At 55.2% G+C, this 13,098-nt stretch overlaps 2 protein-coding genes across 4 annotated transcripts; one reads left to right on the top strand and one right to left on the bottom strand.

Annotated features, from left to right (window-relative positions):
- Positions 1 to 928: 928 nt before the first annotated feature.
- Positions 929 to 4,980, top strand: EIF3G (eukaryotic translation initiation factor 3 subunit G; the record flags this gene model as incomplete). 3 transcript variants are annotated; one of them, XM_084783229.1, is made up of 11 exons in its annotated part: positions 930 to 1,065; positions 1,184 to 1,230; positions 1,437 to 1,520; positions 1,614 to 1,702; positions 1,851 to 1,910; positions 3,130 to 3,234; positions 3,333 to 3,522; positions 4,105 to 4,212; positions 4,333 to 4,469; positions 4,565 to 4,671; positions 4,890 to 4,980. In XM_084783229.1, the coding sequence occupies exons 1-11, from the start codon at positions 1,046 to 1,048 to the stop codon at positions 4,903 to 4,905; spliced, it is 963 nt and encodes a 320-aa protein (XP_084639355.1). In that variant the 5' UTR covers positions 930 to 1,045. The 3 variants fall into 3 exon arrangements, with proteins under 3 accessions (XP_084639354.1, XP_084639355.1, XP_084639356.1); XM_084783230.1 differs by lacking the exon at positions 4,890 to 4,980 and having other exon boundaries at positions 4,565 to 4,675; XM_084783228.1 differs by lacking the exon at positions 4,890 to 4,980 and having other exon boundaries at positions 929 to 1,065; positions 1,437 to 1,702; positions 4,565 to 4,675.
- A 329-nt stretch (positions 4,981 to 5,309) lies between these two features.
- On the bottom strand, positions 5,310 to 11,253 carry LOC311598410 (suppressor of SWI4 1 homolog). The gene is made up of 13 exons (XM_084783464.1): positions 11,103 to 11,253; positions 10,840 to 11,010; positions 10,114 to 10,215; positions 9,874 to 9,924; positions 9,614 to 9,784; positions 8,938 to 9,014; positions 8,639 to 8,746; positions 8,430 to 8,553; positions 8,274 to 8,352; positions 8,059 to 8,188; positions 7,813 to 7,979; positions 7,511 to 7,732; positions 5,310 to 6,584 (listed from the first exon to the last, which is right to left on the bottom strand). The coding sequence occupies exons 1-13, from the start codon at positions 11,118 to 11,120 to the stop codon at positions 5,506 to 5,508; spliced, it is 2,499 nt and encodes an 832-aa protein (XP_084639590.1). The 5' UTR covers positions 11,121 to 11,253; the 3' UTR covers positions 5,310 to 5,505.
- Positions 11,254 to 13,098: the final 1,845 nt, after the last annotated feature.

The raw sequence follows: 13,098 nt of genomic DNA, 5'->3' as shown, positions 1-13,098 counted from the left end.
GCAACAGCCTCCTTGACACATGTGCTTTTCAGGCAGGCTTGTTGGCACACAACTGTACTCCCAGCTATTTGTGAATTGCTTGCATTCAGGAGTTCAGGGGCAATCCTGGAAAACAAAGCAAGACAGAGTCTCATGTAGAGCAGGCTAGCCTGGAATCTAAGAGGTAGGTGAGGCTGGCCTTTAACTCATGACCTTCTTGCCTAGTAGTGGGATTACTGGTGTCTGAATACCCTAATTCTCCAGGAGGAGGGAGAGAAGGAATCAGTCTTGGATGTGTTGGTTTCATGTTTGGTTCCAGGACTTGGGAGAAGGGTGGGGTGGGAAAGACCGATGTGAGTTCAAGGCCAGCTAGGGTACAACATGAGTTTCTGACTAGCCTCGGCTTCAAGGCCAACTTGAGTGTGGTGCTCATGCCTGTAATTTCAGCCCTTTCGAGGTTGAGACTGACGAGTGCGGGGAGTTACTATCTTAGCTACAGGGTGAGACACTGACTTCTACTCTCATCACCCCAAAAAGGAGGGGGAAATTTTTTAAGAGGTTCTTGGGCTGGGCATGGTGGCGCACGCCTTTAATCCCAGCACTCGGGAGGCAGAGGCAAGCAGGTCGCTGTGAGTCCAAGGCCAGCCTGGTCTACAAAGGAGTCCAGGACATCCAAGGCTACACAGAGAGACCCTATTTCCAAAAAAACCAAAAAACCAAAACCAAAACCAAAGCAAACCAAAACAAAAACACTCCCCCCCCCCAAAAAAAAACCCCAAAAGAGCCGGGCATGGTGGCCCATGCCATTAATTCCAGCACTCAGGAGGCAGAGGCAGGTGGATCCCTGTGAGTTCGAGGCCAGTCTGGTCTACACACACCCTTTTTCCAGCTTGGCCCCCAGAGCTTCCCGGCGCACGAGACCTGCGTGTCCACTTTTGTCCGCAGGGTGGCGCTGTGCTCCCCGCGGTCTCGCCGCTCTAGGCTGCAGCCGCGGCACCGGAAGCCTCATTCTCCTCGCGCTTCCGCTCTCTACCCGGGCTGGAGCTGCGTGGAGCAAGACTTCGCGATGCCGACTGGCGACTTTGAGTGAGCGTGGGGTGGCAGCGGGGTCGCCAGAGAGGCGATGTGGGGGCAGCTCTGGGGTGTATGGTGGCCCGGGCGGCGCGGGGGCCGGGACCCGCTCACCGATCTCGTGTCCCCGCAGCTCGAAGCCCAGCTGGGCCGACCAGGTGGAAGAGGAGGGAGAGGACGGTGAGTGTGCGCGCCTCTGCCCGCAGCGATACCCCCGTGCCCACGTCCACGCTAGAGCCCCGCGTGGCCTGCCCGCTGCCCTCCCCACCCCTGCCTTGCGCTCTGCCCCCGAAGCGGGTGTCACCCCCCCCAAAACCCATCCACCTTGGCTTAAAAGTTCCGGTCCTGTGGCTCATTTTTCTTCCCCGCTGCGTCCCTTCTGGCAGACAAATGTGTCACCAGCGAACTCCTGAAAGGAATCCCTTTGCCCACCGGTGACACCAGTCCAGAGCCGGAGTTACTGCCTGGAGGTGAGCGACGTCCATCCCTCCCACCTCCCTTCCTACCCTCGAGCCTACTTTCTAGCCATTACCCGGAACTCTGTTTCTATCATCTTCCTCCAGACCCCCTGCCACCTCCCAAGGAAGTCATCAACGGGAACATAAAGACGGTGACCGAGTACAAGATAGATGAAGATGGCAAGAAGTTCAAGGTGAGGTTGATGGGCGCAGATGTTCCCTGTGCCTTTGTGTTTGGGGGGGGGGACTTAGATTGAGGGTGAGGGGCCTGAGTGGATGGTTGAGGAAGTTCCTGACATTCTGAAAACACTCCCCCTCCCCCACCCCCGTCCACATCTTCAGATTGTCAGAACCTTCAGGATTGAGACCCGGAAGGCATCAAAGGCTGTGGCAAGGAGAAAGGTGAGACCCTCCTACTTCGTTTTGTGGGGGCAGTGTTCCCCAGGACTGACCCAGGGGAGTTTGGGAAGCTAATTATTTTTGTTGTTGTTGATGTAGAATCAAGGTTTAGTGTCTGGCCGTGAAAGTTTAAGGCCTGGGAGGAGATGAGGTTGGATCCCCAGTTCCCCGTGGTGTGTGTGTGTGTGTGTGTGTGTGTGTGTGTGTGTGTGTGTGTGTGTGTGTGTGTGTGTGTGTGTGTGTGTGTGTGTGTGTGTGCGCGCGCGCGTGTACAGTATAGGTTGGATCCCCAGTTCCCCATGGTATGTGTGTGTGTGTGTGTGTACAGTATAGGTTGGATCCCCAGTTCCCCCATGGTGTGTGTGTGTGTGTGTGTGTGTGTGTGTGTGTGTGTGTGTGTGCGTGTGTGTCTGTCTGTGTCTGCCTTTCACTCACCCCTTTAATCCCAGCACTCGGGGAGTCAGAGGCAGGTGGATCTCTGTGAGTTTGAGCCCAGCCTGGTCTACAATGCCAAGGTTGCACAAGGAAATTTAGTTTCAGAGAGGGAGGGAGGGAGGGAGGGAGGGAGGGAGGGAGAGAGAGAGAGAGCGCGCGTGCGCATGGTGTGTGAGGTGGGGGGGGTGTTAATGCACCTGTACGCACACATGGACCAGAGGAGGATGTTGACTGAATTGCTCTATCATTTCACTCCCTAACTTACTCTTCTGGGGTGGGGTCCCTAACCCTCATGCCTAGTTTTTTATATATGAGAGTTTGGAATCAAGCTCAGATGCAAGTGCATGGTAAGCACTTTTACACACCGAGCCACCTTACCAATACCTTTTTTTTTTCTTCTGTTTGTTTTTTGTCTATTTGTGGGGGGGCAGTGCCTCATATAGCTCAGGATGGTGTTGAGCTTGTGGAGTTCAGGGTCCTCTGGTTCCTGTTTCCAAGCACCACCATGTCTAGCTTAGGAAGTGGGAATTATCAGCTAGCACTCAGGAGGCAGAGGCAGGCGGATCTCTGTGAGTTCGAGGCCAGCCTGGTCTACAAAGAGTCCAGGACAGCCAAGGCTACACAGGGAAACAAGGAAGTGGGAGTTGTCAGCATTATCTCATGGACGGCCTCCCTGGAGACTAGAGTGTGGGGTTTCAGGCCCTGGCGTGGCTGTCTGTCTGGGGTACTCTACTGTGGGATCTCACCTGCCTTTGTCCTCACTTCTCCCCATCCTCTGGGAGCCCAGAATTGGAAGAAGTTTGGCAACTCAGAGTTTGACCCACCGGGGCCCAACGTGGCCACCACCACAGTCAGTGATGACGTCTCCATGACATTCATCACTAGCAAAGAGGTGAGCAGGGTGAGGTTGGGACCAGAGCTGCAGTGCAGTGGGCTGGGCAGGGCCTGGCAGCCCCTCTGAGCCGTTCCCCCCTATGTCCCCCCCTCCAGGACCTAAACTGCCAGGAGGAGGAGGACCCAATGAACAAGCTCAAGGGCCAGAAGATTGTGTCCTGCCGCATCTGCAAGGGCGACCACTGGACTACCCGCTGCCCCTACAAGGACACACTAGGACCCATGCAGAAGGAGCTGGCTGAGCAGCTGGGCCTGTCCACTGGGGAGAAGGAGAAACTGCCTGGAGGTGTGGCCTGGGGCCGCTGGGAGGGGCCTGGGGCTGCTGGGAGGGGCCTGGGGCTGCTGGGAGGGGCCTGGGGCCGCTGGGAGGGGCCTGGGGCCGCTGGGAGGGGCCTGGGGCTGCTGGGAGGGGCCTCACTGTTCTTTTGTAGTGTGCTGTTTTCTTTCCTCACAGCATCTATAGCCAAGTTTGAGCAGCTTGGGCATGGTCATTCCTGTGTAGTTTGATAGACGACTTATTCTAACGTGTGTGTGTGTTGGTGTGTTGCGTGCAGCGTGCATTTATATACAGGCGATACCCTGTTCTGGCCCTGTTGTTGAAATCCTCTGTGTTTCTTATGACTCGAGTGGAACTTTGTTTCTCACCATTATAGATGAACGGCCTAGGGACACCCCTCACTTTGTGTGCCTGTAGTCTGGATGCTGTGGGCTCTGCAGTGCCGGGCTGTGGGTGCAGGATCATGTCTGTTCTGTGGCTTGTTCACTTCGTGGTAGCTTCCTGGACATGACATTTGAGTCACCAAAGGATGACTGGGTGCCTGTAGCTGGGGGCATGGGCTGAGTGTTACCTTTGCCCACTGTTTTCCAGAGCTGGAGCCCGTGCAGGCCGCCCAGAACAAAACAGGGAAATATGTGCCCCCGAGTCTCCGGGACGGGGCCAGCCGCCGTGGGGAGTCTATGCAGCCAAACCGTAGAGGTGAGGAGGGTAACCAGGCGAGTGGGTAACCAGACACCCTATAATTACTTCTGCATTTGGGCGTGGGGTCCGGCTATGGCATTCTTCTCACTGCTTCCTCGCCCTTTCCTGCCCACAAAGCCGACGACAATGCCACCATCCGTGTCACTAACCTGTCTGAGGACACTCGTGAGACTGACCTGCAGGAACTCTTCCGGCCTTTTGGCTCCATCTCTCGCATCTACTTGGCCAAGGACAAGACCACTGGCCAGTCTAAGGTGGGCGGGCTGGTCTGGGGAGCGGGTGGCTGGGTCATAAGGGTCCTGTGACCCACTTCTTACCATCCGAATATCTGCCCCTCCCTGGCCTCCAGGGTTTTGCTTTTATTAGCTTCCACCGCCGGGAGGATGCTGCACGAGCCATTGCAGGGGTGTCTGGCTTTGGCTACGACCACCTCATCCTCAATGTCGAGTGGGCCAAGTAAGTTCCACCCCTGTCCACATTTTCCCTAGCCCAGTTATGTGGTACCAGGCCTGTCTGAAGGACAGTCCTTTTATTGTCTCTGGGGAAAACCTTATCTGGCCATTGGGCCTAAGCAGGCAAGGCCTGGGCTTCCCTGGTACAAATGTAGTCTCGGGTACCCTTTAGCATCACAAGTCCCCACCTTACCACCTCTCCCCCTCCCTCCCTCTTTCCAGGCCATCAACGAACTAATAAAGACACTTACTACCTGCTGCTGTCACCCAGACCATCAAAGACAAAGCCTCCAGTAAACAGACTTCAAATAAACTTGTGTCCTGCTTGTTTTCATGAGTCTCCCTGTGGGGGTTGGGGGTATGAGGGTGGAACTGGCCTCTTCCATCAGCCTAAGGTCTTTTTTTTTTTTTAAAGATTTATTTATTTAAGCTGGGGTTGGTGGTATACACCTTTAATCCCAGCAAAGGCAGGTGGATTTGTGAGTTTGAGGCCCGCCTGGTCTACAAAGTGAGTCTAGGACAGCCAAGGCTATACAAAGAAACGCTGTCTCGAAAAACCAAAAATAAAAATAAAAATTTATTGAATGTATGAATATGCAACCTGCATATAAACCTACAGGCCAGAAGAGAGCATCAGATCACATTACAGATGGTTTTAAGCCACCATGTGGGTGCTGGGAATTGAACTCAGGACCTCTAGAAGAGCAGCCAGTGCTCTTAACCTCTGAACCATCTCTCCAGTCCCCAGGACCTGTCTGCATGAGAGGCATCCTCCACTGGTTAAGATACCAGCCTTGAGGGGGCTAGCTAGAGCACCCTTGGCATTTCAGAGCTGTTGTCACAAACCAGTTTGTGGCAAGGAGGCTTCAGGTAGATCGGGTAGGCTCGGCTGCTTTTGGGGTGTGGTTTTGCCTGCTACAGGCAGGTCTTGGTGAGGGCTCTTGTGCTGAGGCTTTCGGTTGCATGGGTGGCAGCCCAGGCTGGGTGCCACAGCCATGTAGAGCAGGGGGTGTATGCATGTGGCCAGGGCCACAAGGATGCGTGTCAGCTGATAGCCAAAGAAGGGCCCCAGCTCTGGCTTCAAAATCTGTGACTCCTTGGGGAGGCTGGAGCATTGAGTCAGCCAGCTTAACAAGGTGTTCAGAAGGATCACTACTGTGATGTGGTAGGGCACATATGAGCAGGCATAGAGAGCCACACCGCTGGCCACCAGCACTACCACACGCAGTTTCTGGGCTGTGGTCATGCCCTGGCTGCGCAGCACCACCCACCCCAGGGCACTGTATGCCAATAGTGTGAGCAGCAGAGGCAGGATGCCACCCAGGACTGCCAGTACCAGGTTGTAGATTCTGAAGGCCTCTAACTGCCTGCTTCCCATCGTCAGGCACTTGACACAGGCTTTAGGATTGGCCCTGCTGCATTTTCCAAGGCCTGGTGGGGGCTGTTCCAGGCGGGAGAAGCTGAGCATGGGGGCAGCCAGCAGGATGGCCGTGATCCAGCCGGCAACACTGACAATCCAGGCGTGTTTGGGTCGCAGGCGTCTCCGTGTGAAGAAGGGGTGCACTACCACCATGTATCGGCTGAGGCTGATGCAGGTGATGAAGATGATGCCACCTAGCAGGTTGCAGATGGAGACAAAGCGCTCCAGGCGACAGGCCAGCTCTCCGAAGCTCCAGTTTCTGGGTGGGTAGAAGTAGGCAGCCAGAGGCGGCAGTGTCATTGCATAGCACAGGTTGCTGACTGCCAGCTGCGCAGAGAAGACCACAGCTGGGTGCCAGGGCCTTTGCTCTTGGGTGATAAAGCGGTACAGGGCCAGGCCGTTGCCGCCGACCACCACCAGGAACTCTGCCATCAGGATGGCCCAGAGGGAGCCCTGCTGGGCACGCCTGTACACCTCATCAACAGCTTCCAAGCAGGCTGTGGATAGAGTAACTGACTGAGCCACATCTTGGCTCCTAAATTTGCATATCAGTTCCTACAAGTGAGTGCTGAGCAGGTAGAGGCCTGAGCGGCTGCAGACGCAGTCTGACAGGTCCTAGTCTGATGGGAACAGCTTATCTTGAGGTGGAATGGGCCAGGACATTAAACCTGGCTTGGAAACAAGCTGGGGTAGACACAGGACCCTCTCTGCCCACCCCTCCTTTAGGTGCCAGGCCCCCCACAACCACCAGAGGGTCCCCAAAGATGTCAAGGGTCCCCACTCAGCCTCAGCATTCCCAACAACTCTACCCCCAACTTACAAACCTTGCACTGTTCCCCTCCCCACCAGCCATCAACACCAACCAGGTAGCATCTTGAAGAACAAGACTTGTACTATGCAAGGCCACCTCTGGCCTGGCCACCCCAAAATGTCTTAACAGCCAGCAGCACCCTCCCACCATCCTTAGTCCCTTAACCACTGTCCCTCTAAGATGGCAGACATGTGGTGGATTGGTCAGCCCCACTTTAGCACATGTCCCCTTTCTTAACTGGCTGAGTGCTGGCTCACCTGAGTGATTATGGGTAGCCATGGTCCTCACAGCGGCTCCTATACACGGTCCTGTTTCCAGCAGTGGCCAACAGCTCATCTCAACTTGTATAGCCAGTCAGGGTGACACCTCCCACCTACCCCACTTCCTCCTTGTACTATCTGGGCTGGGCCTGTCTCTTGGCCTGTCACAACCAAGTTAGCTCTGCCCCACCCCAACCAGAGAGAAGACTCAAAAAAGTGCCATGTTCAGGTTTATTGTAGGTAAGAACTGGGCAGTTCCTTTATGAAAGGAAACCGGGCTGCGCTGGAGGTCAGGGCAGCTCCCGGGCCCCAATCTGGGGCATCCACGGTCCATCCACTGCCAAGCAGGCTCAGGCTCCTCTCCTTGATGTTGGACCCTTGTCCTGGCGTGTGGCTCTGGGTCCCAGCTTGGTCCTGACTCTCTGGGATTTGCCCTGAGGCTTTGGAGGCCGCCAGCTGCCACCTTGGCCCCTGCCTGAGCCATGCCTTTGCTTGCTCTCGCCCTGCTTCTTGCGCTGCTTCTTGCCCGGAGGCCCTTCCTGTCTTCTCCGCTTGGGCGCTCTGGGGAACATGTCTGTAGGGAAAGAAATGGTCAAGGTCCTCAGAAATAGTGAAAGGGCCTCGTGTGTCACCAGCACAGGGCCTGCCACACACCTTCGTCAGGCTCCTCGCCCACGGCCTGGCGAAAATATTCAGCATCATCTTCATCATCCTCAAGCTGGCTGGCCCCCGCTGCCTCTGGAGGTGCCCCCGGGTCCTCAGCGTCACTGTCCCCGTCAGCCTTTGCACGGGCTCGCTTCATACCTGCCAGGCTCTTCTTCCTGGAGGACAGATGTGTCACAAGCCAGCTTGCCCAGGTGCCCAGGCTCCCAGCCACCTTTCTGCCCAGTGCCTGTGTACTTGTGGGCCTCACGCAGTTCCTGCTTGCGCTGCAAGTTCTCCGCCTGCTGGCTCTGACGCTGTGCCTTGAGCCGCAGCTTCTCCTCCTTGGCTGCCAGGATGGCCTGCAGCTCCTCTTCGGTCTTGTGCACTGGTGAGAAAGACCAGACGTATCTGTCAAGGTCACAATGAGACTGAGCACTGCTCTCACAGGCTGGCCTCACCCGTCCCCTCACCAAAACTGTGGAAGAGGACACTGCCGTTCCCAACACCCTCCTGGATCTTAATGAGCTGCAGCGTCATCCGGGGCCCTATCTGGAACATGGATGGGAAGAGAGTCAGGCTAGCTTCCAGCCTGGGGGCTGTGAGAGTCACCATGAGCCGCCCCTTACCTCTGTAAGCCGGATGGCGCTCTGCTGGGCCTGCATGTTGCCCCGTCCGGCCACAGCCTGGGGCAGTTCTGTGATGTTGTGTTCTCCATCTGGCTCCACCTCACTGTCTGACAGCCCTATACTCCTGTGTGGGACAGCAGGTTAGCTTGGGTGCTCCACCTGAGCTGCAGACCCCTGCAGGGGCACCTGCCACCCACCCACTTCCTCACGTGGCCAGCAGCTCACTGATGTCCTGCAGCCGGCTCATGTTGGGAAACTTCTCCTGCAGAAGCTTCTTCATGCCCCGGCTGGCACCCACAGGAACCACCTTGATGCTGCTGCAGTGGTGAGAGCAGAGGGAGGGGTCAAGGGTCACGGAGTCCAGGGTCAGTTCCTTGCCCTCTTCCTTCTGTGCGTGCATCAGGGCGTTTACTTTGAGTCTGAGCAATCACACGAGTCTCAGCAGCAGAGTTCTCATCAGGTGCACGAGGTGTCCCGCCTTAAGTCCCGTGCCCCCACCAACACTCACTAGTGTCGGAAGTCCAGCTCTTGGGAGTCGGGGTTGTAGTTAATGAGGAGGCATCGCTTAATAGTGTTCAGGTTCACCTGGGGGTCAGGGAGAGGGGCCTGTGAGCTGGTTCTCTCCAGCAGTCCTGTCTAGGGTGAACACTAGGAATGTTCTAGGGGTGTCTACAGACTGGAGCCCTGGCTAGAAGTCTCAGTTGCAGAAGCCACCAAAGCCACCCATCAGACTTCTTACTAAGCGAGGTCTTATAAGAGCCCTGAGAACTTCAGTGCCAAGAGAGTATTTGAAGCTTTAGTCCTTCTGGGTGGCTGAGGCTAAGCCTAGCATGGGCTAACCTTTGACCTTGGGTCAAGAAAACCAGGTAGAGCTCAGTTGGTACAGTGCTTGCGCACCAACTGTACACCTCTCAAAGTGGACTAAGCAAGGAAGGGACAGAGGATCACAAGTTCAAGCCCAGCCTCAGCCACAAAGTTGGACGCCAGCCTGAAATATATGAGATCCTGTCTCAGTAACAAATTCATGCCAGCTCCAGTCCTGCCTTTGAATTTAAGGCCAAGCCAGTTGCATCTTGCCAGTGAGTCTCTCCACACGAGGACCCAACATAGGGCCTGCAATACCCACTCCCAGCTGCCCACCGCCCCCACCCCCACCCCGGCAGCAGCCTGGAGATCTGGCCCACCGTGTGCACGTTGATGGATGGGAACAGGTTCTGGAACATGGAAGTCATGAGCTTGATGTGCATGCCCTGGGAGCCGAAGCTGTTGAGCACCAGGAGGGGCGGGTGGTTAAACTGCTGCTCATGCATACGGTGCCGGCGCAGGGAAGAGACGACATCCCGGACCAGTGTGTACTGAAAGGGAGGGCAGAGGCTAAGGACCATCTGTGTGACCAGGGCCCTCCCCAGGCAAGCTGGGCTCTAGCATCACCTCTACCACTCACCTTATTGATCTGGAAGGTCAAAGTGGGGCCTCCTGGGAGGCGCATCAGCTTCTGCCAAAGAAAAGATGGGTGAGGGCGGGAGGTGCCTGGCTAGGGGGCAGGGCAAAGGGTAAGCCTTGCTCCGTTGCTTCAGAGCGTTTACTTTGAAGCCAGCATCAGAACAGATCAGGGCAGTGACTCATCACGAGACAGGAGCAGCTAGGGCAAGGAAGGGAAGGGCACGGTGTGGCGCCCACTCACCAAGTATACACTGTTGTCTGTTTTGCTCAAGATAAGGAAGTGTGTGACCCCGAGGGGACCAGCCACCGCCACACAGTCCTTCAGTGTGTTCTTCTTTCGAACCTGTTAATTACAGAAAGGGATGGATACAGGTTATTTATCAAGCAAAGAAGCTTAAACTGAGGATTCTGAGATGCTGTTTCTGACCACCACTCCGGTTTTGGAGGTCCTGACAATTTAACCTAAGCTATTGTCCCAGCACTCAAAAAAAAAACTTTCATAAAGCGTTTATTTTGTATGTAAGCATGTAAAGGGGCACAGGTGGAGGTTACGAGGGCAACCTTCAGGAGCTGGCTCACCCCCTCCACTACATGGGGTCTGGGAAGTGAACTCAACAAGCCCCTTTTAATCGCTGAGTCATCTCTCTCGGTTGCCCACCCCCCCCCCCTCCCGCCTGTATTTATTACAGAAGACCTCACTATGTGACCAAGGCCGACCTCCAACGTGGTCTTACCCCACCCCCACTTCCCGAGTGCTGCGATGTCGCCTATACACCATTACGCCTGGTTCAAACGGTGCTCCGGATTCAGCCGGGGGTGGGGGGCTTCCGACATGGAAGGAAGGAGCCCTGCTACTTAATTTAACCATCAACCTCGGGCCCCAAGTCCTCGCCGGAGTCCCTCGCTGCTGCCACGAAGCCAAGGCCCGGGGCTGGAGGTGAAGGGCTGGGGGGCGGGGGGTGCCCACCTGCAGGCGGGTGGCGGTGAGGGGCTCCATGACCCGCCGCACATCCAGGCTGAGCTGCTGGACACTGCGACCTGCCCGGCCCCGCGTGAACACGAACGAGTGCGGCTGTGAGGCGTAGGCTTCGAGGTTGCGGAGCTGCGCCTGGGCGCGAGCGCGCTTCTGGTGCCGGGACTGCGAGGACGACAAGCGGGCGGTGAGAGCCCCGGCCTCCGTCGCGACCCCACCGGCGCCCCATGATGCCCGCCCCGGCCGCTGCGCCTCACCCGTCCCGACTGTCCCATGCTGCCAGCTTCTCCACGAGGCCGCCTCTCTAGCCGCTTCCGGCGCACACCGCTCACTTCCGATGCAGGAGGTTCAATGAAGCTCGACTCCACGCGCTGTGTGGCCGACTTCCGGTGACGCGTGGCTCGTAGTGCTTCCCACTTCCGGTGCGCCCTCCAGTGACGTCATCCAGCGCTAGTTGGCTTAAAGGATAAAAGTCTTTACGGGGGTGTTGGGTTTTTATTTTGTTTGGTTGGTTTCGGTTTTTTTTTTTTTCCCAGACAGGATTTCTTTCTTTCTGTAGCCCTAGCTGTCTGATTGATTGAATAAACAGAATGAGCTAATTGCGACGAAGCTGTAATACATAAAAGCAGGTTTATTAGAAGCGGCACGGGACGGGGAAGGGAATGGGGAGTGCTGAGAGTGAGCGAGCGCAGGCCCCGCCAGCCATGCCCTGCAGCTCACTCTGTACACAAGTCTGGCTTTGAACTCACAGGCGTCCATCGCCACCGCTAGGCTTTTTTTAAATTTAATTTTATTTTATTTTGGTTTTTCGAGACAGGGTTTCCCTGTGTATCCCTGGCTGTCCTGGACTCGTTTTGTAGACCAGGCTGGCCTTGAACTCATCCACCTGTCTCTACCTCCTAAGTGCTGGGAATAAAGGTGTGGGCCACCTCTTTCTAGCTGGGCGGGGAAAGCCCTGTCTCAAAAAACGAAAAATAAATAAACAAACAAACAAATAGTTTAAGAAACCGAAATTCTCCCTATACTCTCTTGCATTTCCTTTCTTCCTTCTTCCCTGTCTCTTCTCCCTCTTCTTTCCCATGCAGCCCATGGTAGCCTTGGACTCAGCATCCGCCCTGCTGAGTTGGCTCCTGCCTCGCCTTCTATTATATTTTAACAACCAACTCTTAAGTGTCCTGTGTTAGGGTTCTGCCTCAGTCTGCCTACCTGTGATGTCATAGCCTACCTGTGATGTCATAGCCTACCTGTGATGTCATAGCCTACCTGTGATGTCATAGCCTACCTGCCACTGGGCGTGGCCCTGCCCAGTATATAAAAGGACAGTCCCCCCTTTCCCCCCCTTACCTCTTCTCTCCTCCTCTCCCTCTCCGTCTCTGTCTCTCTGTTGTGCCCCTCCCCCTTTCCTTCTCTCCCATGTTCATTTAATAAACTCCATATAATATCTGTTGCCTGGCATCTTATTTTTTAATCATTAAATCCTGTCTCCCTGCCCTTAATGAAGAAAGATGCCATACTGATCCTGGGCAAACTGGTCCCTGGCACTTGGGGCTCAGCCAGTCAAGAGACTGGGCCCTGAGAGATCCGTTATCCTTGTCTCCCAGATCCTAAGGACCAGTTCTGCTCCCCAGGATCCCTGTCTGCAGATGAGCAGAAGCTTGGAAGCTTCCTTTGGAGGCCAAATGCTCTAACCTCTTCCCATTTGTCCCACTCCCTCCCACCCCTCCCCCACACTCTCTCTCACAGCATCTCAGCTGCAGGACTCTGGCTTCTTCCCAAAAAAAAAAAAAAAAAAAAAAAAAAATCAGTGAAGGGAAGAACACTCACCCCAAGGCTGAGCATCTTGTCTCTTCCTAGGAGCTTGTATCTATAAAGCCTCTTCCTAATTCTTCGTCTTTACTCTCTATTTTGCCACCCTATCCCATCTGGCTTCCTATTTGTTTTTTTAGAAAAGATTTATTTATTTATTACTGTGTTTACAGCGTTTCACCTGTAGGCCAGAAGAGGGCATCAGATCACATTATAGGTGGCTGTGAGCCACCATGTGGTTGCTGGGAATTGAACTCAGGACCTCTGGAAGAGCAGCCAGTGCTCTTAACCTCTGAGCCATCTCTCCAGCCTCCTGGCTTGCTATTCTTACCCCTCCCCTCACCAACTGCCCCTTTTCATTACTTCTAAAGTTTTATCTTTTTCCTGTTCCTGACTCCCTCCATCTCAGGCCTGTCGCTGCCTCCTCAGCTCCCTTGTCCTTTAGCC

The sequence above is a fragment of the Acomys minous genome (genome assembly GCF_964271855.1).
Source record: "Acomys minous genome assembly, chromosome: 5".
NCBI lineage: Eukaryota > Metazoa > Chordata > Mammalia > Rodentia > Muridae > Acomys > Acomys minous.
The sequence above is the reverse complement of the archived record's forward strand: the minus strand, read 5'-3'. Positions and strand labels throughout refer to the sequence as shown.

Excerpts from the sequence above, each read along its gene's own strand:
- LOC311598410 (XM_084783464.1), bottom strand. Across the intron at positions 7,980-8,058 it reads GAACTGCGTGAGGCCCACAA|GAAGAAGAGCCTGGCAGGTA; the intron begins GTACACAGGCAC and ends TCTGTCCTCCAG. Across the intron at positions 6,585-7,510 it reads AACATCAAGGAGAGGAGCCT|CCTGCTTGGAAGCTGTTGAT; the intron begins GAGCCTGCTTGG and ends CTCTATCCACAG.